General features: G+C 33.1%; 2 protein-coding genes across 2 annotated transcripts; both read left to right on the forward strand.

Moving 5' to 3' along the window:
- The first annotated feature begins 682 nt into the window (after nucleotides 1-682).
- LOC113395199 (chymotrypsin-C-like) lies at nucleotides 683-12,675 on the forward strand. Its single transcript, XM_026632771.2, has 7 exons — nucleotides 683-1,007; nucleotides 5,557-5,727; nucleotides 7,412-7,628; nucleotides 7,786-7,895; nucleotides 8,481-8,648; nucleotides 9,543-9,699; nucleotides 12,233-12,675. The coding sequence occupies exons 1-7, from the start codon at nucleotides 759-761 to the stop codon at nucleotides 12,454-12,456; spliced, it is 1,296 nt and encodes a 431-aa protein (XP_026488556.2). The 5' UTR covers nucleotides 683-758; the 3' UTR covers nucleotides 12,457-12,675.
- A 3,335-nt stretch (nucleotides 12,676-16,010) lies between these two features.
- On the forward strand, nucleotides 16,011-23,709 carry LOC113395198 (chymotrypsin-like elastase family member 2A). The gene is made up of 7 exons (XM_026632770.2): nucleotides 16,011-16,441; nucleotides 17,976-18,155; nucleotides 18,609-18,828; nucleotides 20,097-20,206; nucleotides 21,430-21,597; nucleotides 22,252-22,411; nucleotides 22,963-23,709. Exons 1-7 carry the CDS (start codon nucleotides 16,196-16,198, stop codon nucleotides 23,190-23,192), a joined length of 1,314 nt encoding a protein of 437 aa, XP_026488555.2. The 5' UTR covers nucleotides 16,011-16,195; the 3' UTR covers nucleotides 23,193-23,709.
- Nucleotides 23,710-26,739: the final 3,030 nt, after the last annotated feature.

The following is a 26,739-nucleotide window of genomic DNA, read 5'->3' on the forward strand; positions in this document are numbered from 1 at the left end:
CAGTTTTCTGAAACTTATTTTTTGCTGATTTTTCTTAAAATTGATTTCCATAAGAACCTTTAAAACTTTAGAAGTTTAATAATGTATTCTTAACATTTCATCACAGATAAAGTCAATTTGGATTGAGTACAGACACATTACCAACGCAGGAGGGAAATTTAAATTTAAAATAAAATTCAACAAAACTTTGCTTAAGAGGATTACCAGCCTGCATATTTTTAGTGATATTGCAATCTGTACCTTTTTGATTTGGTAGTAGTACGAGACTAGTTTTAGTTTCGTGTGCAAGCTCTTCAAAAATTTTATAATTGTGTCGACAAACATTATCTTCGATACTTAATATATTTTTGGAGAGCGAAATAGTCTGATTAGGAATATATCTAACTGCCCGTTTGTACTCACTACGGGTCACTACGTATAAAATACATAAACAATACTATTGTTCCCCTTTAAAGTTGAAATCTCAACTTTATATTGTAAATTGAATTAAATTTCTAAAATTTAAATACGCAAATAACGGTCATAATATTATTCAACGACAATACATTATCAGTAAAATTTACAACATATAAAAATATGGACACTTCTAAAATACACTTATTTGAACGACGATTCGCAACAAGACAATTTAACGCTGATATGTCTCAGAGATTCTAGTGTTTATCCAGCTCTACTAAATAGTGATACGTAAAACACTACAGTTCAATTATTAATAAGTTTTATTTTGCACGAGGAACATAGAAGTGCAGAAAACTAAAATGATTTTAATGAAGTCGGGTATATTGCTCGTTCTAGCATTATTGGTAAATTTGAAATCCGCAGAAAACTTATCTGGTAGCATATTGACAACACCACTTTATCATGATACACCGTGTAACGATACAGATGATATAATTTCATATTTTTCCCCTGGTTTAAGTGATGGATATGATATTCTAATCAACCGAACATTAACTAAAGGTACTCAAGTAAGATTGAAATTCGACTTGGAAGCAATGATAACAGAGGTGAGTGAAGATTCTGATCATTTTATTTCAGCTAAGAGCCAAGAATCAGCCGTTCATAAAGATCCAGACTAAATCGTTAATATTAGAAAAGTTTGCCAAAAGATTCCTATATATTTATTGATCAGCCCCTAACGTAGTAGCGTCACAAAATATTCTTTAGTTTTGTATTATTAGGTTCTATTTGCAATAAAATAGAAATATATCATTTTAATGTTTTTCTTTAGTTTTGTATTTCCTCCAAAAGATTGCTTTGTCTTAAGCCATTTGTCTCATTCTGAAAAATATTCTTTAAAATCCTATATTTTAAATACAAATCTTAGATCAACTTTGTGTCTTTATTGGGCTATTTTATACGTTTTAACAAAAAGATTACTTTACTTCCCCAAAGGTAAGTTGAATAAAAAAAAAAATATTGTTCTCAGCACTTGGCAGATGTACTAGAAACAAAATAAGCTTTACATTGTCATAGTATAAAATATAGTAGGTTTTACGACATACTGAGTTACTGACCAATAGATGACCTTTGATAAAATATAACACGTGCTAGTGAATATGAAGCCGGCTTTGAAGGATTCTTTAATGTTCGATCAATTAAATATGTTAATAAGATAATAAGATTTTCGTAGATAGAGAATAATTATGACATAAATTCCCAAAATAATAAAATTAGAGACAGATAAAAAATAAATAATAAAATTAGAGAAATCGATAAATTAGATGTTTAACATAGCGTAGCAAAGTCGCAATTCCTCATTCAAAATATAATTAAAGCAATTTCACCAAATTTATTAAACATTCTCAATCTAAGTTCGATTTATATAAAAAAATTATGGATTTTTGAAATATTCATATATGTATAATTTACAGATAAATTAAAGAAAAATGATCTATTTGTTAATAAATTCATTGATAATTGTTAACCTTTTGACCATTAACATCTAAATAGCGATAGTATAATTCGGTACATAAATATGATTAAATGAACACCACTTAAGATACATACTAGTCATCATCATCATCATCAGCCCATTTTTGTCCAATGCTGGACATAGGCCTCTCCAAATGCACGCCACTGTGGTCTTTCTTCGGCAACTCGCATCGAGCTCCTGCCAGCCGTCTTGCGCATATCGTCACTCCACCGTGCCTGAGGACGTCCTACACTACGTTTGCCGAGACGCGGTCTCCACTCTAGAACACGTTTTCCCCCAACGGTTATCCGTTCTACAACAAATGTGGCCAGCCCACTGCCACTTCAGCTTACTAATCCGGTGGGCTTTGTCGATGACTTTGGTTCTTTGACGGATCACCTAATTTCTAATGCAATCCCTCGGAGAAACGCAGAGCTTAACCCTTTCCATAGCACGCTGAGCGACTTGAAACTGGTGGACCAGCCTTGTCGTGAGTGTCCACGTTTCCGTTCCGTATGTCATGACGGGTAGGACGCACTGGTTGAAGACTTTCGTCTTAAGGCACTGTGGGATCGACGATGTAAAGATTTGACGTAACTTCCCAAATGCTGCCCAACCTAGCCGAATTCTTCTATTCACCTCGTCTTCAAAGTTGTTTCTACCTAATCGCAATGTCTGCCCGAGGTAGACATATTTTTGAACAACTTCGAGGACGGTACCCTGTATCGCAATCGGTTCCGGTAGAACATGTTCCTTGAACATGACCTTGGTTTTATCCAAGTTCATCAGCAGGCCGATGCGCATAGAAGAATCAGTCAGCTCATTCAGCATTTGTTGTAGGTCCTGCAGCGTTTCTGCCATGATAACGATGTCGTCTGCGAATCTCAAGTGAGAGATGTATTCGCCATTGATGTTGATGCGACGTCCTTTCCAGTTCTGCGTCTTGAACATGTCCTCCATTGCATTAGTGAACAATTTGAGGGAAATAACGTCCCCTTGTCTCACTCCTCGATATAATGGTATGGGATTTGTTTGCTGATTCTGTACTTGGACGGACATGGTGGCGGCTTTGTAGAGACATCTCATCACTTTGATGTATCGCCAATCAACTTGGCAACGCTGCAGGGACTCCAGAACAGCCCAGATTTCAACCGAGTCAAAGGCCTTCTCATAGTCCACGAATGCAAGAAACAGGGGCCGATTATACTCATGGGACTTCTGTATAATCTGTCGCACTGTGTGGATGTGGTCTATGGTGCCGTATCCGCTCCGAAAACCGTCCGAGTCCATCGTCCGAGTGTGTCGAGGTCGGTGCGTACGCTTGCACCACCTTGAGGCTGTACCTCTCGGTGAGCTTTACAATAAGGTAAGCTACCCTGTTCGACACACTGGAGATTTGCACAACGTTGTCAGCTAGGGACTTATTAACCAGAAACCCAACGCCACCTTGGGATTGTTGGTCTCCTTCTCGGAAGTACATTAGGTGTCCCGATTCGAGGGTTACAGTGTCCTCTCCCTCTCTACGGACTTCACATAACCCTAAAATGTGCCACCTAATTTTCCCAAGTTCCACCTCGAGTTGCGCTAGATGCGAGTCAAGCCGTAGCGTGCGTCCGTTGTACGTCGCCAGGGTCAGTCGGTTGTGGTGGCCTCCCGTAGCCCGGTGATTCTTAGCAGCCCCGCCTCGCCGTTACTATCGTCGCCACCATGACGAGGAATAGCGGGACCGCCGGGAACTGGGGGTCGTGGCTTACGTGTGTTCAGCATTTGTAGGTATTGCCCATAATCGCCACGCTGGGCAGGCGGGTTGGCGATCGCAGGACGCAGCTTCTCGCATCGGTGACGCTGCTGCCCGTCACCAGCCTGTATTTAGCTACGCCTATTTTTGATAGTTATACCGCCATCAGTCGGTCGCCGGAGCCTCGTTCGCTGGTCGGCAGGATGCACCACGAGCAGGTGAGGTTGGCTTGGGGCGCTAAGGTGTAGTTTGCGCCCCCTTACATCCCATACTAGTGTATTTATAATGTTACAACAAAAGACAAGTTTTTTCTTTATAATTTATTTTTTATTTTTAGAGGATTACATTTATCGCTGTATATCTTTTAATACATTTAGCCGTTATCTTGATCTATGCTTCAGATTTGTATGTTTAATTTAATTGTGTCGTAAATACATGTACATAAGTGACACACCGCGTATGTAATTGCGTTAGTCGATGTATATTTGATTATTTTGTTTACAAATAAATAAATAATATTACAATCGATTGACAAAAAAATGTCACGCAGACTCTCATTCATGGATTCTAATTCATTACTGATCTTTTTTTTGATGACAATCAATTAAGAAACTGACGTAAAAAGATGTCCAAAAAATCTCTTCCTTTTGGGCAAAATCCTTCCACCAAGTATTATTTTTTTAATCATGTTGATATTTAGATACGCATAGGAAGCTCCAAATAAATAATCAGCTTTTGAAGAGATCTTCAAAGACTAAACATATATATATATATATATGTACATATATAAAAGTTAAGTTTCCGGTTATTATGACATCGAAGGGAAACATACCAAGCGGACGTCATTTTATGAAGCATAGTTTTAGAAAATGAACAACATCCTATGTTTAATAGATTTTATAGAGAAATATAAATTATTTTAAAAGAAAGAAAACAAAAACTTATATTTTATAATTAAAAAAGATAAATATGAACCGACTGCAAAGACATATAATTGAAATTTTACATAAAATACTCGTATATTAATAATTTCTTATAATCGAAATATATCGATATTAAATTCATGAAATTGAGCGACATGACAGTTCAGCGGGCGGGCATGGCGTTTACGGGTGCGTTCAGAAAGTGTGTTCCAAATAATACTTTCGTGCAAGGATACGGTAGTTTGTATATTTATACAAGTTTAGTTTTAATGATTTTACCCGAACGAAGCCGGGTTTTCATCTCGTGTAGTAATATTTTGCTTCTGCTTCAAAGCTTTTTTATGCAAATTGATAAACAAATGGGATAATGGTAAGTGGTCACCACTGATCAAAGGCATTGGCGCCGTATGAAATTTTAACCATTCCATACATAAGCAATGCACACACCAACCTTGGGAACTGATATTTTATGTCCCTTGTGTCTGTAGTTACACTGTCTCACTCACCCATCAAACCCGAACACAACAATGCTGAGATACTATTTGGCCGTAGAATATCTGATAAATGGGCAAACAGGCTTGCACGTCGGCTTTTCTCTCTTTTTTATTCATACAATTAATCATACATATACTTAACAGCAGAAAATGTAATGCGTTTGGAATTTATTTTTGGTAGTTTCGCTTCGCAGTTTCACCTGCTTTAAGACTATACGCAGATTCGATTTTCGTATGAGTAAGGGGAAAATATTTTTGACCGTCAAGTTCAATCCTTTAGATTTTTTATACATAATCTAAGCCTCTGTCTGACTGCCTGTGAAGCATTTATTGAACGATTGATAAAATTATAGGTATAAAGCAAGGTTGAACCCCTAGGAATAAGTCTTCTTTTCATATCAAAAACCTACGACCTTAACATGCAAGCGAAGCCACAGATAAAAACTAGTGTTTCATATACTTTACATTATTTTTTTTTATTTCCAGGACAAGGACCTCTCCAGACTCGTTACGCTTGGCAACAACGTTTTTAAATTAGTACTACTGAAAGATACTACTTCATTGAAATTCGTAATTAGAGGACAATATTCATTATTGCCCCCTTATATAGTGAGCATTAAGATCAAGGGGGAGGAAAATTGTAACGAACCAGACCCTGTAAGTAAAAGAAATGACGTCAATATTTTGATATAAATTTGTTAACTTAATCACCCAAAAACGGCTTAAAATAATAGTATCTACTAACGAAAACAACAGTGATCTGAATGTAACTGATGCTACAATATTTCTAGGAATTACTTTAGACTCAAAACTTCAGTGCCATCCTCATTTATCGTCCCTAACAGGGACGCTAAGCTCCGCAGCATAAGCGGTTCGAAAAGTTAGACCACTAAGTGATGTTGATACTGCTGGATTAGTATACTTTGGTCAAGTTCATAATATTAGGTCTTACAGCATTTTGCTTTGGGCTAACGCTACAGATATTGAAACTTTTTCATACTGCACAAAAGAGCTGTCCGGTCTATAATCTTGGAGCTCGAGCCTCCCTTTGGGATGATTAGAATCAAATATACTCACAATAATATATATATTTTTGAAAGAAACGGTAATAATCATTAAATAAAAACAACTTCTCAAATTTAACGCATCCTTCCTGGGGTACGATTCGCTTCTATAATAAGATTCTACGGTTATTTTTAACTTGAAATACTGTGTAACTGTAATTAAAATCGTGGAAAAGAATAACTACTGAGTTTCTTGCCGGTTCTTCTCGGTAGAATACACTTTCCGAACCAGTGATAGCCAAGTGAAGTCAAAAGTGCTTTTATGAGTCTACTCGAATAAAGAATATTTTGATTCAGATCTTTCCATATTTTAAGAATAATGTGTAACTGTTTAGCCCCGTTTATAAGATGGTCCTTTTCTTGCACGCGCTGTCACATTTTGTTCTGAATATAAGAATGGGTCATAGCTGGCCCCATTTTTTTTTTAAATTTTTATTCTAAACTTCATACATCTTCAAGAACTCTTACACGTGTAGGGTTCCTCGCAATATCTTCTTTCACTATCAAAGCCAGGGAAAATTAATTAATACCTTCGGGCATCATTTCAGAAGACCGTTTCCAGTAGCTTCAATATTAATTGTCTGTTATTGAACAAAGCAAAATATCAATATGAAATATATGTTTGTTTGATCGGGTTAATTACAGCCTATTAGTACGAATTAAAAAAAAACTTTGAGTTAATAAGAATGGTGACTACATAACATCGTGCCACTACCTTCGGAGGCAGCACAGTAACGTTTAATGAGCTTATGGATGACAAAGTTCCATCGGGAAATAAAAAAAAATATTTGTGTCTCCAGCAAAGATAATAATGTAATTAAAAATTCTAGTAATAATTAAATATTGATATACAAGAGATTTAAATTATTATACAGTAATTACGATTTTCATTCAGCCTGGAAATTAAAGCATTATATCAAACTACAAAGTCGATAAAAACAATTGACATATACGTACATCAAAGATACGACCAAAACCTATGTGGAGACTTGATAGGTAAAAAAAAAAAACAATACATTTACTTCGTACCAAACACATCTATTCGATTTTAGAACATTCTCGAATTTATATATAGAACCACAAAGTAATTAGCAATGGGTAAAAATAACATTTCGAGAATTCATGATATAAAAGGCGGTTAGTACACAACTCTGCAGAAAAAACAAACCTCAACCATACGTCTATAGAATTAGAATTCGACTTTGCACCGAACTTACAAATTCTTCTCATTTACAGTATACATAAAACATAAAACTTTATACTAATGTGTTTAATAGGGCTATTTCCAAAGGTATCCAGTTGGCGTTGAACCTAGGCCAGATGTACCAAATCTTCAATGTGGACGGCGTCAAGGACCGAATCAACTAATCACTAATGGATTGCTTTCAAAACCTGGTGATTGGCCGTGGCACGTCGCAATATTCAGGATGGAAAGAGCAACTTTAAAGTATATTTGTGGAGGAACACTAATTTCAAATACTTACGTTTTGACTGGTAATTCCCAATTATACTCTATTAATATGGACGTTTCAACTTCAAATATTATTTAACAAATTTTATTAGTTAGTAGAAAAAATAATCATTTAATTTCATGTTGTTTATTGACATTGACTTTAAGATATAATTTTATTGATCAATGTTTTCTTTGTAGCTGCCCATTGCGTTACCATTAATAGCGCAGCTGTCTTGCCAGAGTCACTTGGTATCAATTTAGGAAAACACAATTTAATTGGAGGCAATGCTAATTCTCAAGAAAGAGGGGTAAGTTTTTTATGTACCTTATGCTTACAATTGTTTATACATGAATTTGAACTAAAATCAGATAAGATTTTAAGTCTATTGATTACTCCAAAGTCATACGATTTGATATAATAGAAATGTCAAAAATCAAAGTCAGAAATCTTCATTGAATATAGAAACATTATTCTTGTTGTTGTCTTCGACAAGAAAAAAATCTACCATGCAATATATATAATATTATTAAGTAAAAAAATCTATTGAGTCATAACAGTTCCTCGCCATCACATCATTCCTTGCAATCTAATGAGAGACCAAAGGTACGACTTGATACAGTTCAGGTGCAGATGCTTTTCGAGGAATGATTTTCATAACATTGCCAAATTCCAGAATTATCGTACGGTACGCGACTTTGCGAATTGTCAAATTGTCGTAACATATCTGATTATGGCAGAAAGAGAATAAGAATTGAGTTATACTATGAGAACTTCTGCTCTGGTTTTTCAGGACTAGAATTAGACAGGAGAATATCTTATATAATTTAGTCTAAGTTATGGTCAATGTTTTAGTTATAATGGTATATTTTTTTACAATTTTATATATTTTTAGGTATACGAAGTATTCGTTCATGAAGAATTTATACCCCGAATTCTCGATAATGATATAGCATTGTTGAAAATGAGTTCAGCTGTTGAGTTTAATTCAAATATACAGCCTGCGTGTATATGGTCTGATAAATTGAAGGATAAACTACCGTCCTATGAAGTTCTCGGTACAGTAAGTATTAAATGTGATAATTTAATGAAGATAAAATTAGGATAGCCCAGTAGATAGATTACTTTGATCACAACCGAAGACAAGTTATAGACACCGATGCTGTAATAAATATTAACCATTCTTTAAAACGCCAATGCGCCACTAACTTTGGGAACCACGATGTTGTGTCCCTCGTGCCTGCAGTTACCCTGGCCCACTTATACTACAAAACGGAACCAAAAAAAACTACCATAAACTTGGTATAGGTATTGTTGACTGTTGGTAAAATATCTGACGAGTGGGAACTACCACGTAAAACACATTTAAAACAAATATAATATCTTCTAATTAAAAGAGACCCAGGACAGTTAAATAATTTTTTTTTTAAATTAATCAAAGTTTTTGCCTGAAGTGAAATATTTTTTTGCAAAAGGGTAAAAGTCCCTTTAGTTCTGCGTGAATGCAAACAATAATACGAGATTACAGATCCAGGCCAATACTATTAGGGGACCGATGGAATTTACATGACTCGAAAACATACATGAAACGTAATTCAGTCGATGTTGATACGATTGTTAATATTTCACTTCCTTAAACTATAAACTTTGTAACTCACTGTCGCATATCACATTTTGAGAACTCACATTCGTGTTCTTTGGTGAGTATCGAATTTCTTCTAACGGAAAACATTTAAAGTTTAGAAACATCAAAGCAGCCTGTTTTGGTCAGTTATGCAGGAAATGTATGCTCTAATTCAATAACAGATTCACAACATCAAATTTACGTTGTGTGATTTTTTACGCGAGTAAACACGAAGTGTTTCTCCAAAGGACGTATATCCGAGATTTAAGCTTGAATTAAAAATAAATAACATTTTAAACTCTTCAAGAGCTCACTTTATGTGCTTCTTGTTAGGTTACAGGCTGGGGCTTTGATCAGACAGAGACTCTTTCAACAGTACTTCGTGAAGCAACGATACCAATGATACCAGATTTGGATTGCATACGAAGTAAGCCATTATTCTATGCCACAACCCTAAATGGCAAGAAGTTCTGCGCTGGAAATCGTAATGGTAAGATTTATATCAACAAAGGTATATATGAAGTAGACGAAGTAGTTTGATATAGATAGACGCTGCAAGCGGATTTATGGAATAGTTCATGTCTAACATCGCTATCGAACCGTGAGACTCACACGTCGAAGTCAAAGTCAAAAGTCAAAGTCAAAAATCTTTATTCAATGTAGAAGTGTTTACACTTGCTTATTGATTGTCAAAAATCTACCACCGGTTCGGAATTTAGCACGTCGGACCTGAGAAGAACCGGCGAAAGAAACTCAGCTCAATATAAAAAGCAATGGTATTAATATATTAATATGTGAAGCAAGAATTCTGTACCCATTTTTTAAGAAATCTTCGCGGTCGGATAAATGTTAAATTTGGTACAGTTAAAGTATTGTAAAAACTTTTCCTTTCTGTTGATGAAATTACTATAATTATTTAAAAGACATACTTAATCATTTTTTCGTCAATTTATAATTTTTATTTATCTTTGTTATCAGCTATGGAATACACGCCATTTTTATTTCTCTCCAATGTAATTTTTTTTTTTAAATCCCGACAAAACTATCCTATTATCTTTCCACAGATAATAAAATCCTTGGTTAAGTCATAAGTTGATTAAAAAAAATACTTTCGATTCCAATAGACGTAACCTATTATTGGTTCGAAATATAAAGTAATTAATAATTCAAATTCTTAATTATAATATTACAAATTATTATCATTTGCTTACAATAGGCATTAAAAAACCTTGAACAAATTAATAAAAGATAACACACACTATCATGCGTTTGACACAACACACATAAACACTAAAATATTATTATTTCTAATGAAACATTCATAGCGTACATTCATTGTCAACATCTGTCAAAGTTAAAACTCAATTATGCTTTTATTGACATTTGGATTTTTTTATTATAATAACGACAAGGTATCGTTCAGCTGAGCCTTATTTATTTTATTTTACTAATCTAATTATTTGAATTTTTTGTTAGCAATAAACGACGGTTGAATTTCAACCAATGAGCGGTTACTCGAAGAAATAGTTGTTTTAAAAATAATTATTAGATTGGTGACTTTTACGTGTCCCAATTCAATATAAATCCAGATGACAACAGTTGAGAGTTAGCCGTATTGATAAAATATTTACAAATTATTCGTAAGTTACGACAAAAAAAATATTGGTAAATATAATCTATTTAAAAAATCCTTCAAAGGTTTCATGGATATGAGTAGAGAAGCGGCTGCAATGTCCATTACTAACGTCTAGTTCTGAAACACCAATTGAAATTTTCCGAAAAATTCTAAACGGAAAATGTTCAAAGCGCTCTGCTAAAGTTTTTAGTCAAAAGCTAGACAGCCAGCCTTGTTTTGTGTTGACTTTTTCAAAATTGATTGACTGAATTCGTAGTACCTGGTCTATTTTATTTTTGTATTTTAATATTTTAACAATAAAAAAATAATAAAAGTTAATTCGTGATATAACGTCAAATATATTTCAGATAAATCGCACAGATCATAAGATCGCATGCTTATTAAAAATCTAGAAGTAAATTTTAGAACTAAAACTTTCTAGAACATTAGCATATATTAAGGTTTAGCATTAGCCATGTAAAAAAAAAAAGAATACGGATACAAAAAAAACAGTGTCATAGTTCAGAAATTTTGTACAAAAAATATGCAAATTATTCTATTAGTGAAAACCGCATCAAAATCCGTTGAATGGATTAGAACAGAATGTACAGACAGAAACATAATGTGACTTTGTTTTATACTATTTATAAATAAATATCGAATATTAATAATAACTATACAAATACCTACGAAATTTACTTCTTGAAAACGATTCTAATCAATTTGATTACATATAATAATCATAATTTCGCTCTTATTAATCCAATTATTGTTGCATTATATATTATTCTGGTTTATTAATAAATAATAAGACAGATCCGTGTCACGTCTTTTTTATAAAGTAAGCAGAAGAGATAAAAAGTAATTGATTACCTTAGCCGTCTAGCGATGTAAAAAATCAAATTCAAAAATCAAAATATTCTTTATTCAAGTAGGCTCATAAAAACACTTTTGAATCGTCATATTATAGTCGCAGAATCAATCCTGACCTCTTGGGCTATTGTCGTCCCCACTCCTGGCACAAGTGATGAGCTTATCGAGTGATAAATAGGAATACTATTAATTCCTTAATTCATTTTTTTTTAAAAGAAGCTAATTTACTGTCTTATAATATGAGCCATTGCTTAACGTGTCAATTGACTACCTAACATGGAACAGATTTCATGGTATTGATTCCATTATAGATAATGTTTTGATTTTAGGTCTCGTTAATCCTGAACCCTTAATCAGCCTTTAAATGAAATACAACTCTTTATATAAAGCCAATATTAATAATTGATGATATGGTAAAAGTATTGATTAGTTGAGTTTAGTAAAGAGAAACGAAATTGAGGAAAATAATAATACGACCAGTTTCAAAGAACCGTGATGTTTAGTAAAATATTACTTAATCCCCAAACTTTTCCAGGAACATCACCGTGTAATGGTGATAGTGGGGGAGGATTTGTCGTCTACGTGCCTTACGAGGACAGCAACTTCGTCAAATTTCACCTCAAGGGTGCCTGGTATGTGAGAGGCATCGTGTCCCTCAGTGTTGCCAAGCTTGATACCGCCCTTTGTGACCCGAACGAATACGTCGTGTTCACAGATTTAGGAGCTTACACTGATTGGATTAATGATCATATGGATTAAATTCAACAAAATTAGAAAGAATATCAACAATTTTATATATTATGTAAAAATTAAGAAAACTATACCCGCTCTTGATAAAGGTAAAGGATTCGTGGAACAAACTAGCGTTGACCCGTTATAGACTACAAATTTAATAAAAATAATGTCTCCGAGATCAGATCCATTCGATGGTACCAAATCATAAAATTGTCATCCAATACGACAATTAGTCGTTCAAATCTTCGTAGAGTTTTCAATAATAGTTCAAATCTTTTTCCATAAAATAATCAAGTAAAAATAAACTATAATACAGTAAACTGTGAAGTGATATTTTAATTTATACTCAAAATGGTAATGATGAGCACCTACCATCATCAAGCTAAAATTTGCAAAAACCAATAATATCCAGAAGATCATTATTATATCTTTAAACTTTTTCACGACTTTATATTAAATATGAACAATCATATCCTAAATTCATTTCAATAAATGAAATATCATTACCCAAAATTTCTCACTTATAATTATAATTTATTTCAGACCACTATAATAATAGGCTGTTTGACTAGTCTTTACAATCCATTTTATATTATTTAGTAGAGGCTAAGGAGCCCACTAAAAGTGTCTTTTTTTAATTCTATTCTATTTGCTGAAAAATATCAAATTAAGAATTCCATATTTAAATAGCGCGCGAAAACGCTACTTTGACAACTTGGCGCTGCAATGGGGTCGGTGACTTCACTTTCCTGTATTGTAATCTGTGGCACATATAATCCACATACAGTAGGCAAACGAGGTTAACAAGCAAGTGACGTCATCATAAGCCCGACCAATCAGGAGCGTTTTGTGTCACGTGACAAACGTTTAAAAAATGCATTTTTATTTATGGATTTTTGAATAAATAGTTTATTATTTTCAACTTTCGTTAATAAATAATCATTTTTAATCTAATAATGTATACTGATTACAATAATTGACACTTTATTTTTCGCATAGTCGAATAGCCTATTGTATTAATAAACAGAACTTAGAAAATTACTCTATTTGTGTTTACTATCCTAAATAAACTATAATTAATAGATTTAATAATAATATAAATAACACCTATAATAACTTAACTAACACCTTTACCGAAAAAATATCTTAGTACACTGATTGAATCCGTAGAGATAAAAACACAATGGAAAATTAAGAACACCAAAATGGTGCCTATAGTTCTATCCTCCACAGGAGTTATGCCTCACACTCTCCATGGCAGTTTAAAATCGCTGACTATCCGGAGATCCGTCTACATACCTTTACAGAGGGCTGTAATTTTAATACATGCCGTCTTGTTAGAAAATTCTTAAGCTGATTCCCCTAGCTATGCACTTGGCTCAAGCCAGTGCATAGTTATATAATCCTTTTTCAAGAAAGAAGAGAATTAACTATGCTAAAATATAAATTAAATTAATAATCAGACAGTAAATAACAAATAAATGACGTTTTCATCTATAAACAGAGTGATTCAAGAGGAAGGTTTTTATGTATAACATATGCATGTTACAGTACAGAAAACCCGACAAATTCATTCATATAATAACAAGAATTTGTCATTTTATGTTCTCCAATCTAAAAGTTGTTTATGGAACCTTACTGAATCCGCGTGAAGCCGGGAACGGTAGCTGCCATGGTACCACATAATAGTAAAGATCAAAGGCGGAGATTGTATGATGGGAAGGAAACCTAATACCGAATATTAATCGGCTATAAACCCCTACTAAGCATAATTAATAGAAGAGCTATAGACCTTTAATAGCCTCAGACCCAAGAACATTGTATACATTTAAAATAATTTTATTAAACTCTTTAAAGGACGATGTTAGGACGTGCAGAGGCGAATGTTCGCAAAATTAAAAAAATAAAAATAAACGACTCAACAGAAAAACTGTACAAATACAAATACACATAAAAGCAAATTTGAAATCCTTTATTCAATAATATAGAAGCATTAAGTTTTGTTAAACCACGAGAAGAACCGACCGAAGTATCTCAACGGTGTTTTTTGTCAATTATTGTAATAGTTTCGAAATATACAATATAAAAAATAAATGGCAGGAGGCGATCCTTTGAACCCCAAGTTGTTATCGTCCAAGAAGTAACTAATGGTATAATATTTTGTTGCGCGCAAACGTCAATTTAGCAACAAGTATCCTGTACGTTTACTGGGATCTTATTGTAAAACCGTATACATCGCCGCACGAAGGAGACGCTCACTGAACATAAATAAAACATACAAAATGTTGTCCTATGTTATCAGTCACAAAGTTTAAACAATAAATTAACTCATCTAAATCCCAGTATCGTCCTACAAATCAATTAGAAATAAAAACATGATAAGGATATTCCTTAATAACAACTTGACCTTGAACTGAGGTAAAAAAATCTTTATTGCTTACAAAAATAGCCTTTAAAGAATAATAGCTCTTATTTCGTGGCAGTAAATATCACAATTAGTTATTATATAAGCTATTTTCCTTAACAAAAACAATGATATGAAACGAGTAATTCTTGTTCACGATGTTGCAGTCACTTCTTTTTAATCGTCAAATAGAAAAACATCACCTTTAATTACGACCACACACATTTTTTACCGCTCCATATGATTATATTTTTATAGTTTATATCATAATAATAATATAATAAAAATATATATATGTATCAGAAATTTTAATTAGGATTTTTTTAATTTTTATCTTACAACTAGCAACGTCAAGCTGTAAGCTGTGAGCATGGTCGCCATTGTGACGACGGAACAGTGTCATACTTGATGGGAATATCGAATATAACTTATTAACGTGAACGACTAGACTTTAATTTCGAAGATCATCATGTCTGATAACGAGTAGACGCCTAACCCCTTCCTTATATAGCAATCTCTTTTTTCTTTTTTTTAGTTTTGGCTTTTATTTGTGCCAAGAGGGCACAGATTATTTCGCCAATGTCACGTGCGATATACCAATCTTTAGCCTAATCTGATGAAACACCATCGTGAAATATCAGAATGTGAAGTGCGACATCGACTAAAATAATAATATCATTTATAGAACACACGTATCAAAATGGCGAATAACCGTAAGTCGGTTGTCAACATTTCACGAGTGAATTACGAAGTGAATTCTTGCGATTCACTATTGCACGATATACGTTGACCTATAAAGTTTTGTTCGATTTGTAACTAAGAGATTGACATATATGGTATAAGATGTAAAATGCCAAGAATATGGATATATTAAGCCGCCATATTGGATTTGCATTATGGTAAAAAAAAAAATTACCATAAGGTATTTGAAAGGTCGACCTCAATACATACATTAAGAGGTTTAAATTATTCAATTTGTAACGTTAACCAACCTTACCTCTATAACTCTTAGTTTAAAAATTTACATACAGGACATGAAATAAAAATAAATTATTCTAATAAAAACAAGAAAAATAAAACTACAAAATACATACAACGACAACGATAAAAATAGTTATTTTACACTTAGACTGTTTTCACGGTCGTACTGTAACAATGATGATGTGTCAAGTAGTTTAGCTCACATATTCTCAGATCAAACTCGTATCAATTGAATTATTTTAAAGATCAACCGCAAATCAATAATATAATGTGTATTAAACAATCACAGTGATACTAAATTATAACAAACACCGTGTATAAAAACCTAACAAAATCCAAACATGTGACGTGTGAAAAAAAAGTTATTAAATTTCGATAATGAAAGTTTTATATCAATTATTTCTAATTATATTATCAGTATTAATAAAAGTGAACGCAATAAAATTCTATAAGAGTGTCCGTCCATTGCCCAGTTTTCAAGTAAAGCCGTGTCTTAATAACGACAACATAGTATCGTATTTCAAAACTGGCTTAGAAGATGGTTACAATATAACCATAAAGAAATCGATTACCATAGGTACGGAATTGCGACTGACATTCGATTCAGAAACCGCACTATCATTGGTAAGTTTGAGGAAAACGATGAGATAATTAAAAACTTTGTCTATAATGAGACTGCCTTTGTTAAATAATGCGCCACCTACCACTGATTCGTGGTAGGTCTTTTAACAAGTACGTCTGGGTAGGCACCACCCTCTCGTAATACCAAGCAGCAATATCTAGTAGTTTTGTATTCCAGTTTGCAGGGTGAGTGAACCAGTGTAACTATAGGCACAAGGGTCATAGCATCTCAGTTCCCAAGGTTGGTGGCACATTGGCGATATAAATAATGGTTCAAAATTTTATATATAGTATATATGTATGTAATTATATTGTATATAAACTGTTCTAGATGAATATACAGCACCAGGATAGGGTTAACATGTACATTTAATATCATTGATCCTTTAAGTTAATATTGAATAAATCAGGCAGAAAGAAGTTGGTCATAACACTTGAACAACTAGACAAGAGCTGATGATCTTTAAACAAGCAGATTTACTTAACTAAATACAATATCGATCAACTCCCCTTAAGAAACATGCTAAATAAAAATCGTTCAATTTGCTTAGGACCTACTATAACACAGACAAACACACAAGTGTTAAACTTGTAACATCATTGGCATCGGAGGTACAAACGAAATAGGTACCTACAACCAGATATGATACCATACAATTCTATAATTGAAATGATATAACGTAAGAATCTTAAGATTTGCGGTCAAAAATTATGACCTTAAATTTTTTTATTAAAATAATAACAATTCCATATTACAGTGTACAGTTTTACGTTTAACTGTTTATGCATAGTAATATTTCTTTTATCTCGATTTCTTAAGTCAAACAACGACTTTTAGCATTAATTAAGATTGTATATAATCTGCCAATATTGTTTGACAAATCAATAAGAATTCGATTAAGTAAAGAAAAAATAAATAGCACGACAGTATTCCTAATCAAACATTAAGCATCAATTCCCTTGATTTACCAGCTATGTTCTGCATCAATACATCATAAATTTAAATTAACTTAAAACTAGAAAGCGACTAGTTTCCTCACAACGAATTTTACCCATTAATATAGCTTATGAAAAGTCATGTCATTCATAAACAACCACACATCACTATACATATATTTCAGTATAGAGAAATTCATTCATTCGCTCAGAAGCGAATTTGCTTTAAGCCCAGTTGGAGCACTAAAAAATTATCAGGAATTTATCATCTCTGGTCGTGACAAATTCCCATTTATGAAATTGGACCATAATTATTAATGAGAATTTTGACAAAAAATCTTACTTTTACTTTAAATTACTTTATTGATCAATAGCTACCGAACAAAAAAAGATCATCAGTTGACAAAACAGGTGAAAAAGATACTGAAAACCTAATAGAAAGAATTTAACTTGTGAAAAATGTTCGCACGCACATTGATGCTTTCACAGCTGTAAGAAAAATTGCATTAACTGAAATTTAAAAAGGAGATCATCACCATGCCTTATAAAACTAAACTAAAATAAAAAACGCATTATAAAAATATTATTTTGAATTTTTCAGGGAAACGGTGCAAGATATTCGAGCTCAGAAGATAATGTTTATAATGTATTTAAATTGATCTTCGTCGATAACATTGATGATTACGTAATCAATGTGAAGGGACACCCTGCCCCATATTCACCTCCATATTTAACCAGTCTTAAAATTGACGGAGAAGAAAATTGCCGGGCAGCTAATTTGGTATGTATGTGTTAGAAATATGGCATTATATAATATATCATTTCTTATTCAGTACTTTTAAAATTCCAATACATTGTCATAAAAATGGGAGATAACACATTCACTAAAACACGTGAAGCACACACACACAAAGATTGCCAATTAAAACCAAGCTCTTGTTATTATATTCCATGTTCTGAGCTAGTTTGTGATCATAATTAATCTTAAGCTTGACGATGAAGGAAAACTACATGCGCTGGGTGATATTCTGTTGCGTCTATCAATCCACATTTTAGCAGCATGGTGGAACAAGTTCCTTAACTTCTTCTTAAACTAAGACGAGCCCATAGACCAGTAGCAGGATATTTTCAGGTTGTTACTGTAATAAGTGCCAGTAAAGCACGATTACTCTGTGAAGCTGTCTTTGTATATTCAAAAATATATTGTTGATCATATACTTATTTCAATTTTCAGACATACTTCGAAGATTTTCCAGTTGGTGTGGCGAAACGAAAAAATGTACCAGATCGTTTTTGTGGCAAGCGCAAGGTTCTGCATACCGAGCTCATAGTCAATGGAGTTAACACGAAATCTGGCGACTGGCCTTGGCACGTTGCTATTTACAGACAAGAAAGGTCTTCACTGAGATACGTCTGTGGTGGTACACTTATATCTAAGAATTTCATTTTAACAGGTAATATATTTCTGCCTTTTAACTGCTTCGATTTTAATGGCTAGTTTGTTTCTATGTGTTCCTGTTTCCTATTCATCTCAAATAGATATACCGTCCAATCAAATTTTATATTTTGAAATAAAAAACATGACTGCCCTGAATTATTTAACTTATAGCCAATGTCACTCGGGATTATGTGTTCCTTACCGATATCCCACACATCTTTTTTTTTTTTTTTTAATTTTTACATCTTAATCTGTTCAGGCATTTAGAACTTATGGTGGGATTATGAAAATCACAAATATACATACATTAACTCTACCTATTCCTATAATAAGGTACAATGGTTTATGGTGTGATTTTCTGCAAAGATCTTCAACGTTGAACAAATTTTGAGTGTCTGAAACAAAGACGTAGGCCGATTTGATTTAACTGATTTCACTTAAATTCGTACACAACGAAATTAGAGACAGTTTCTAGGCAGTTGAACAGTCTCGCATGGACTACAACTGTATTCCGACTGAGTTATTCAAAAGAGAATGTACGTAACCCCCATAATGAGCTCCACCATAAACATATAATATAAAATAGTTACAGTGACGTATCTGACCTTCATTAATCTATTCAATCACGAACTTGCGCTGATTAATAAATTTCGTATAAACTTTCTAAATATCTATCGCGTATTTCAATAAAATTGCACTAAAACAAGAAAAAAAACGGAACTCGATTACTAGAACACACAACTCTTACCCACGACTGATCTCTTTCTTCTCTTACTGAGTCCTTCAAATGCTAAATTACTATTTACAATACATAGTGTTCGTTGACAACACAGTGGGAAACCTTACGTTGGTTTGGAAAAAAAATTGAAATGCGTATAAAATAATGATCAAAGTCAGATTAACTATAAATTAAAAACTGAACGCTCATTGGTCATATCTTGTCATTTTCTGAAATTGACCAGTGACAACCAGTGGTTTTTCATATTTCTATTTGAGACGGCCTGTAGGCTTTCATTCCGAAAGTGTGTTATCATCTAAGACGTCATTAGTCATACCCAACCTCCTTTACACACAAACGTTTCATAACGAGTTTTTTTGCAATTGAATAAGTTTGAATGTTTTTTGGCTAGTGTATACGCTCCACATTTTCTGGTCATCTCGTCACTTAACTTGCAGGATACGATTAATATTGCACTGATTGATTTCATGAGAAATAAAAAATAAAAAAATGTTCAAAATGCAAAATAGAAGTATACCAATTTTTACCCTTGTCTCTGTTTACAGCCGCCCATTGTACGACTATTAACGGATCTCCAGTTGTACCAGATGTTCTGGGCGTATTTCTAGGAAAATATCACCTATTTCAAAGTGATTCAACCACACAGGAAATACAGGTACGATTTTCCATTTATCAATCTTTTTGGAACGAAGTTACGGAAATCGTCACACAAGCTTCACTTAATATAGTTCGTTAAATGACGATTCAAAAGTGTTTGTAAAAGCCTACTTGAATAAAGTATATTTTAATTTTGATTTTAAGGAAAAAACATTATACTCTCTCCAGGCAACCTGTCCTTCTCTATTTCTTTCTCTCCGCGTCTTTCTATTGTAGGCGGTTTAATATAACATTTTTTCTTTTTTTAATATTTTACTTCACGCGTGATTTTTAATAACAATTTCGTCATTGTTATTTAATTATTCTCAAACGTTAATTTATTATATTGTGTCCGTTATTTAATAGATAAAAAATTCGTTCCAACCGGGTGTCCAACGGGGTCTCTTGTTTTTTTTTTATTTATATTTTCATTGTGTTGCCGGAGACAGAGCGAGCGTGCCATTATTTTTAAAGATATTTATTTTCATTGGAAAAAACCGGCATTTAACCTACAATCACTGATGAAAATTCACCTATTTTAATCATAATGACATATTTTTTTTTATGATATAGGTAGGTGGACGAGCAAATAGACCACCTGATGTTAAGTGGTCACCATCGCCCATAGACAATGGCGCTATAAGAAATATTAACCATTCCTTACACCGCCAATGCGCCACCAACCTTGGGAACTAAGATGTTATGTACCTTGTGCCTGTAGTTACACTGGCTCACTCACACTTCAAACCGGAACACAACAATTCTAGGTACTGCTTTTAACGGTAGAATATCTGATGAGTAGGTGGTACCTACCCAGACGGGCTAGCACAAAACCCTACCACCAAGTGCACAAAGCCTTACCACTAAAACATATTTTAAATTATTGCCTGACAAAATTGATAATTAAATATATTCAATATGCGTTTATAAGATGAATACCTAAATACTAAATTTTATTTCATAGATAAGAAAACTATAATTTCTGATAGAATTCCTCTGGTCATCTTATTCGAATTCAAATCATAAATGAACTTTATTCGAACAGGGTTTTTACAAGCACTCTAGAATCGTTAATTTACAAGATAATACCTATTACATCTTAAGTTATCAACGGATCAACCACTCGTTCATCAACCATCGCCAGTAACGTAGCCATTCTTTTTTTCATAATAATTTTAAATAATTGTCAGAAAACAGCTAAAATTCCTATTAAACGTTATTTTTTTAATGTTTTTATTTCAGGTGTACCGAGTAATAGTCCATGACGAATATAGCCATAATGATCTTAAAAATGATATATCGTTATTAAAACTGAGAACCGAAGTTGTGTTCAACAATTACGTGCAGCCTGCCTGCTTATGGTATGATGAAGCTTATGACAAACTTACCTCTTATGAAATCCTTGGCACGGTGAGTTCTGTATTACATCATAAACTATACTGTTATAAGCTCTTTTTATTGTGTTTTTGTAATGATTATGGTGTCTAATTTTACTAATTTATTACGTTAACGTATCCGGCTCGAAGGACTATGAACAATCTCCAAACTTTCACGGGCGTCTTTTCGTACACTAAGTCACAATTAAACAAAATGCTTCAACAAATAATAATCTTCTATATATAGAAAGTTCTATCGTATTTTAAATAGTTCTTTACGAGAATATTAAGAGAAAAAAAAGCTTACTGCAAATTAGGAACATTATCAGCAACAGTTCCAAAACCAAGTATCCATCATCAAAAAGTACTGTTGTATTTGTGGTGGGCCAGGAAAGGTCCAGTGTACTACAAGTTGCTGAAACAGGGAAAAACAATCAACTTACGTACTGTAATCAGTTCGATGTGGCAGCGATTACGTTTCGACTTGGCTGCGATTAAATGACAATTTGTCAGTAGAATTAGTTCCAAGGTCACGTTTTAAACTGAAACACACAAAATTTAACCTAACACATGCGTTTGCATACATGTTTGATCACGATGTTTTCTGTCACCAAAGCACACGAAAATTCAGTGATGCTTCCTCAATTATGAACCACAATTATCACCTAAAAAGATTTCACTATTTTAGGTGACTGGGTGGGGATTCGATAGAACAGACTCCTTGACATCAACGCTCCATTCTGCAAAGATGCCCTTGATTCCTAACTATTCTTGTATTTTAAGTAATCCAATTTTTTATTCCAATGCTTTAAGAAATAATAAGAAATTCTGCGCTGGATTTGCTAATGGTAAGAATAAATAAAACGTTTAATTACAGTTCATATTAACTTGATATTTATAATCAAAAACTGATATCAACATTTACCATAAGAACAACGTAAGCAAATAAGCATTTTTACCATTTGAAAATGAATTTAGAATTGTGATGTATCTATTTTGAATTAAAACGTAGCACAGTCAATAATGATAAAAATACATTAATTTATTTGACTGAATGATTTTTGGAAAAACTCTTCCGATCACATGCGCAATCGTAGTATGATAATAATATACATTTTCCAATTAAAAACTTCTGTAACGTCATTTGATTCAAAATAGATAAAAATATAATAAACGAGGATTATAAGCAATAGCATGTTTATATCTTCAAGCGCAATCACCACACTTCAACCACAACACCAAATGGAAAGGTATCACCTCGATATCATCACAGAATCTATCCATTTGTAAATAGAAAAAAAGACTGATGATGACGACAGAGGTATTTAAATATAACTTTTCTGAACTCTTTGCTCTATTTAAGTTCGCTGATTGAAGACAATTCAATTAATAACTTCAGGTACCTCAGCTTGTAACGGCGATAGCGGTGGAGGTTTCCTGGTCTTCATACCAGATATAATTGATGGAAAGGATGACAACAAAGTACCTGGCGCTTGGTACGTCAGAGGCATCGTCTCAGCGAGTTTATCAAGACAGGATGCGGCAATATGTGATCCAAATTCATATGCTGTATTTACGGACGTATCCAAATATTTGACATGGATTCAAGATTATATTACGAGTAATTGAAAAGTAACTGTAGTTGATAGTTGCTTCTTGATTAAAACTATTGTGGACTGTATAACTTGACTTTATTATAAACTAGTTTCGAATCACGGCTTCGCCTGCGTATGAGGGGTCAGGTGTGGGAGGTATCCTCAATATTTTCTGTACCCCTGACAACTCGCATACGAAATTTCATGATAGATTGACTAGTTCAGATGTGAAAACGTCGTAAATGAATAAATCAACTTTATTTCCCATTTATAGTATAATTAACGATTTTGATCCTTTACGGTCACTTCAGTAGGATCAAATGGGTGTGTCTCTTGTTGTTCTATCGTCGAAAGCGTACAAATAGTCTTGATACATATTGTTTTAACTACTTTCAATTTTTTTAACTGTTAATTAGTACTTGTGGGACCGAGCTTCCATTCCCTGTGACTTTCCTAATCTAAATATAAAATTTGTGAAAAAACGTTACAGCCGAATCTCATAAAATAACTACTCATTTAAAGTTTGACATTATGCAATGACTGAATTATAATAAATAATTTAAGTATACTTTAATATGTATTTATTTTATATAAATAATAAAATGTACCAACAATTAATTTATATATTTTTAAGGTATGTTTCTCTTAATTTAGTCTTGATATGACCAAAGATTATTGATAAGTGATATAAATATATTGTCAATTGTGTAACGGGTTATTTCCTTTATATAGCTACACTGCACTTAATGGCAACCGAGGTCAATAGGCGTCACTGATAATCGAAGGATATGAATATGGCCACTTACGAGAATCATGGCTGTAGATATATTGTGTCTGACGAATAGCTGTACGGAGACGCTCTGTTCAAGTAAAGAGCGGTTTCAACAGCAATGTCTTAATGGTACTACGTGGCAGATACCTTGATGGATTAGCTTGCTTAAAACCTGCCTGTGTTCTATCTCATCAGATATTCTTACAACGTCAATATCTATGGTATATGTGTTACCTGATGATAGTGGTCATCACCTGAAGGAAATATTGACCATTCTTTATCGCCAATCTCCAATGCACCACCAAACTTGTAAGGTAAGATGGTACTTGTGCCTGTAGATACACTGAATCACTCACCCTTCAAACTGGACAAAGTATTGTTGGCGCTGTAAGAAATATTAACCATTCCTTATGTCCCTTGTGCCTGTAGTAATACTGGCTCACCTGTCCTACAAACCGAAACATAATAGTAATGATGATTGAGTGGTACCTACCAAGAAGAATATAAAAAAACGAATAGGCTAAGCACTAAAATAATGAAACAATTGATCCCAAATTAAAGTCCTGGAATTCTTCTACAGCAACTTTCAAGGTAATAATATACTAGTAACAAAATTCGTTTAAATCGTGTTATAGTACGACTAATACGAAAACTTTAGTCTTCATTTATGATAATATAATATTATAATTAGCCATCAATTTGAACGGATTATAGATCACTTAATTTATTTAATACTATTAATCATTATTTATTAATTTATATATTAATGGCTAATTATAATATTATAGTATCATAATTGAAGACTAAAGTTTTCGTATTAATTCGCATTTACGTTCATCCCATGTTATTGCACGTTGGATAGAGCTTGTTATTTTATTAAAATATGCCTTAATGATACTAAAATGTTGGCACTTCGATAGTTTTATGTTTAAAAGCTTACATATGAGCAAGTTTATTTAATTATTAACGCCTTTTAAAAAATAATTGCAAGTTTTACTTTTACAATATAAATATTTCATTCGGTAATATTGCTATTGTTTTTATTAAGGCGCTTAAGTATTATTACAGAATATTATTAATCACTAGCGACCCACCCAGGCTTGGCATGGATGCAATACTAAATATACTACCAAATTTCTTACAACATTCACAGTTTTTCAGTCATTAGACAATACGAATCGCTATGTCCCTGCGTAAATCTGTAATTTCTTCGAAAATATTCATTTAAATTACATGCCGTAAAGTTGATCTATATAAAATGAACAGTATATTTAAGGTACTTAATTGAATAAGGACTAATGCTGTATTGCTTAAAATCGCTTCGAAAATAATCCATTATTCATCGTAAAAAGTAAAGGATAAAAAATGGTTAATGTGGATTATCCCTCAGAGATAAACAAATACCATGGTGGACTTTTTTGAAGACCTTTTTAAGGTATACAATACTGTAGTACATTCTTTTGATCCATCTCAGGTTCAGCCAGCGTTTGCACTGTAAGCGCAAAAAAATGTTGTTATTTACGACATACATTCAGAAACCTCTAAAAATATCAGTGTTTCTCTACTATATTGTGCATGTATTATACATATAAACCGTTCTCTTGAAACAATCTATCTATTAAAAAAACCACATCAAAATCCGTTGTGTAATTTTAAAGATTTAAGCATACATAGGGACAGACAGCGGTAAGTGACTTTGTAATGATTTAAACGTTGATCCGTAAGTACAAAGTATTTCTATCGTTATTTATTCGGCTCAAAATGTTGCTATAAATTCTTAGGTGAAGAAAAATTGCTCTTGTTTCTTGAGACCTTGTCAATCTGAAGATAGTCCTAAACCGAATTATTTTTCTTACATCATTTTTCATCGTCAGACCCTTGCTTGGGAGTTATATATCATTTACGGTTAACCTCGACAAAATGTTGATGTTTTCGCCCTGTCAACTATCTCAAAATGAATGACCATCTCTTTCCAACGTATATTATGTAAGCAAGACAAGATCATGTGATTCCGTTTTTGAACTTAGATCTTACAATAATGTTCCTTTAAATGTTAAAAAAATAAAGATGTTATCATAATAATGCGTACAATATTATATGATGCCAAATCCAATAAACTGATAAATTCCTTAATAACTTTTCAACAATGCAGTATACAAATCATCTTCGTTAAATTGTTTATAAATAGAGGAATAGTACCTCGTCGATCTAGTAGCTTGCTATAAATCCGCAGCTCCCAAGGTTGAAACCCCGGGTCGAACCATTTAAAGCTGGGTTGTTCTATCGAAAAATTCTCGAAAGCACGTCTCTACCTCGATGCCGGGTTCGCTTGATGGAAGAGTGAGTGCATATATATGTAATGCAGTTGGTTAGCATTTCTTGAGAATCCGGCATTCTTTCATTCTCTGTGTCCAAAATCAGTCAATCAATTTCATCGTCATAAGTTTTTTTTCTTCATACTGTTTTTCTTCTCGAGAAGTTGTTTACATAAGTTTAGTTTACTAATTATACAATCTTGAAAGTATTCAAAGTGATCCGCAGTTTGTGTGAATTTATTTCTTAGCTTAATTATGCTACCAAATAACACTTAATAAATTTAATAAATTTATAAATATTTAATATTGTACCGAAAAGACGATTTCTCGAGAATCTTGATTGACGTTTGCAAGTCGAAAAGCCAAGCATTTGTGAATTTCCATGTGCTTATTTTGTGTTCATCCATCTCGGCTTCGGTGATTAACTAAAACATCACGAGGAAAACTGCATATGTCGGATGAAAATGTGATACACTTGCATCCCCTAGTCCACA

Source organism: Vanessa tameamea, chromosome 23 (assembly GCF_037043105.1).
Source record: "Vanessa tameamea isolate UH-Manoa-2023 chromosome 23, ilVanTame1 primary haplotype, whole genome shotgun sequence".
Classification (NCBI taxonomy): domain Eukaryota; kingdom Metazoa; phylum Arthropoda; class Insecta; order Lepidoptera; family Nymphalidae; genus Vanessa; species Vanessa tameamea.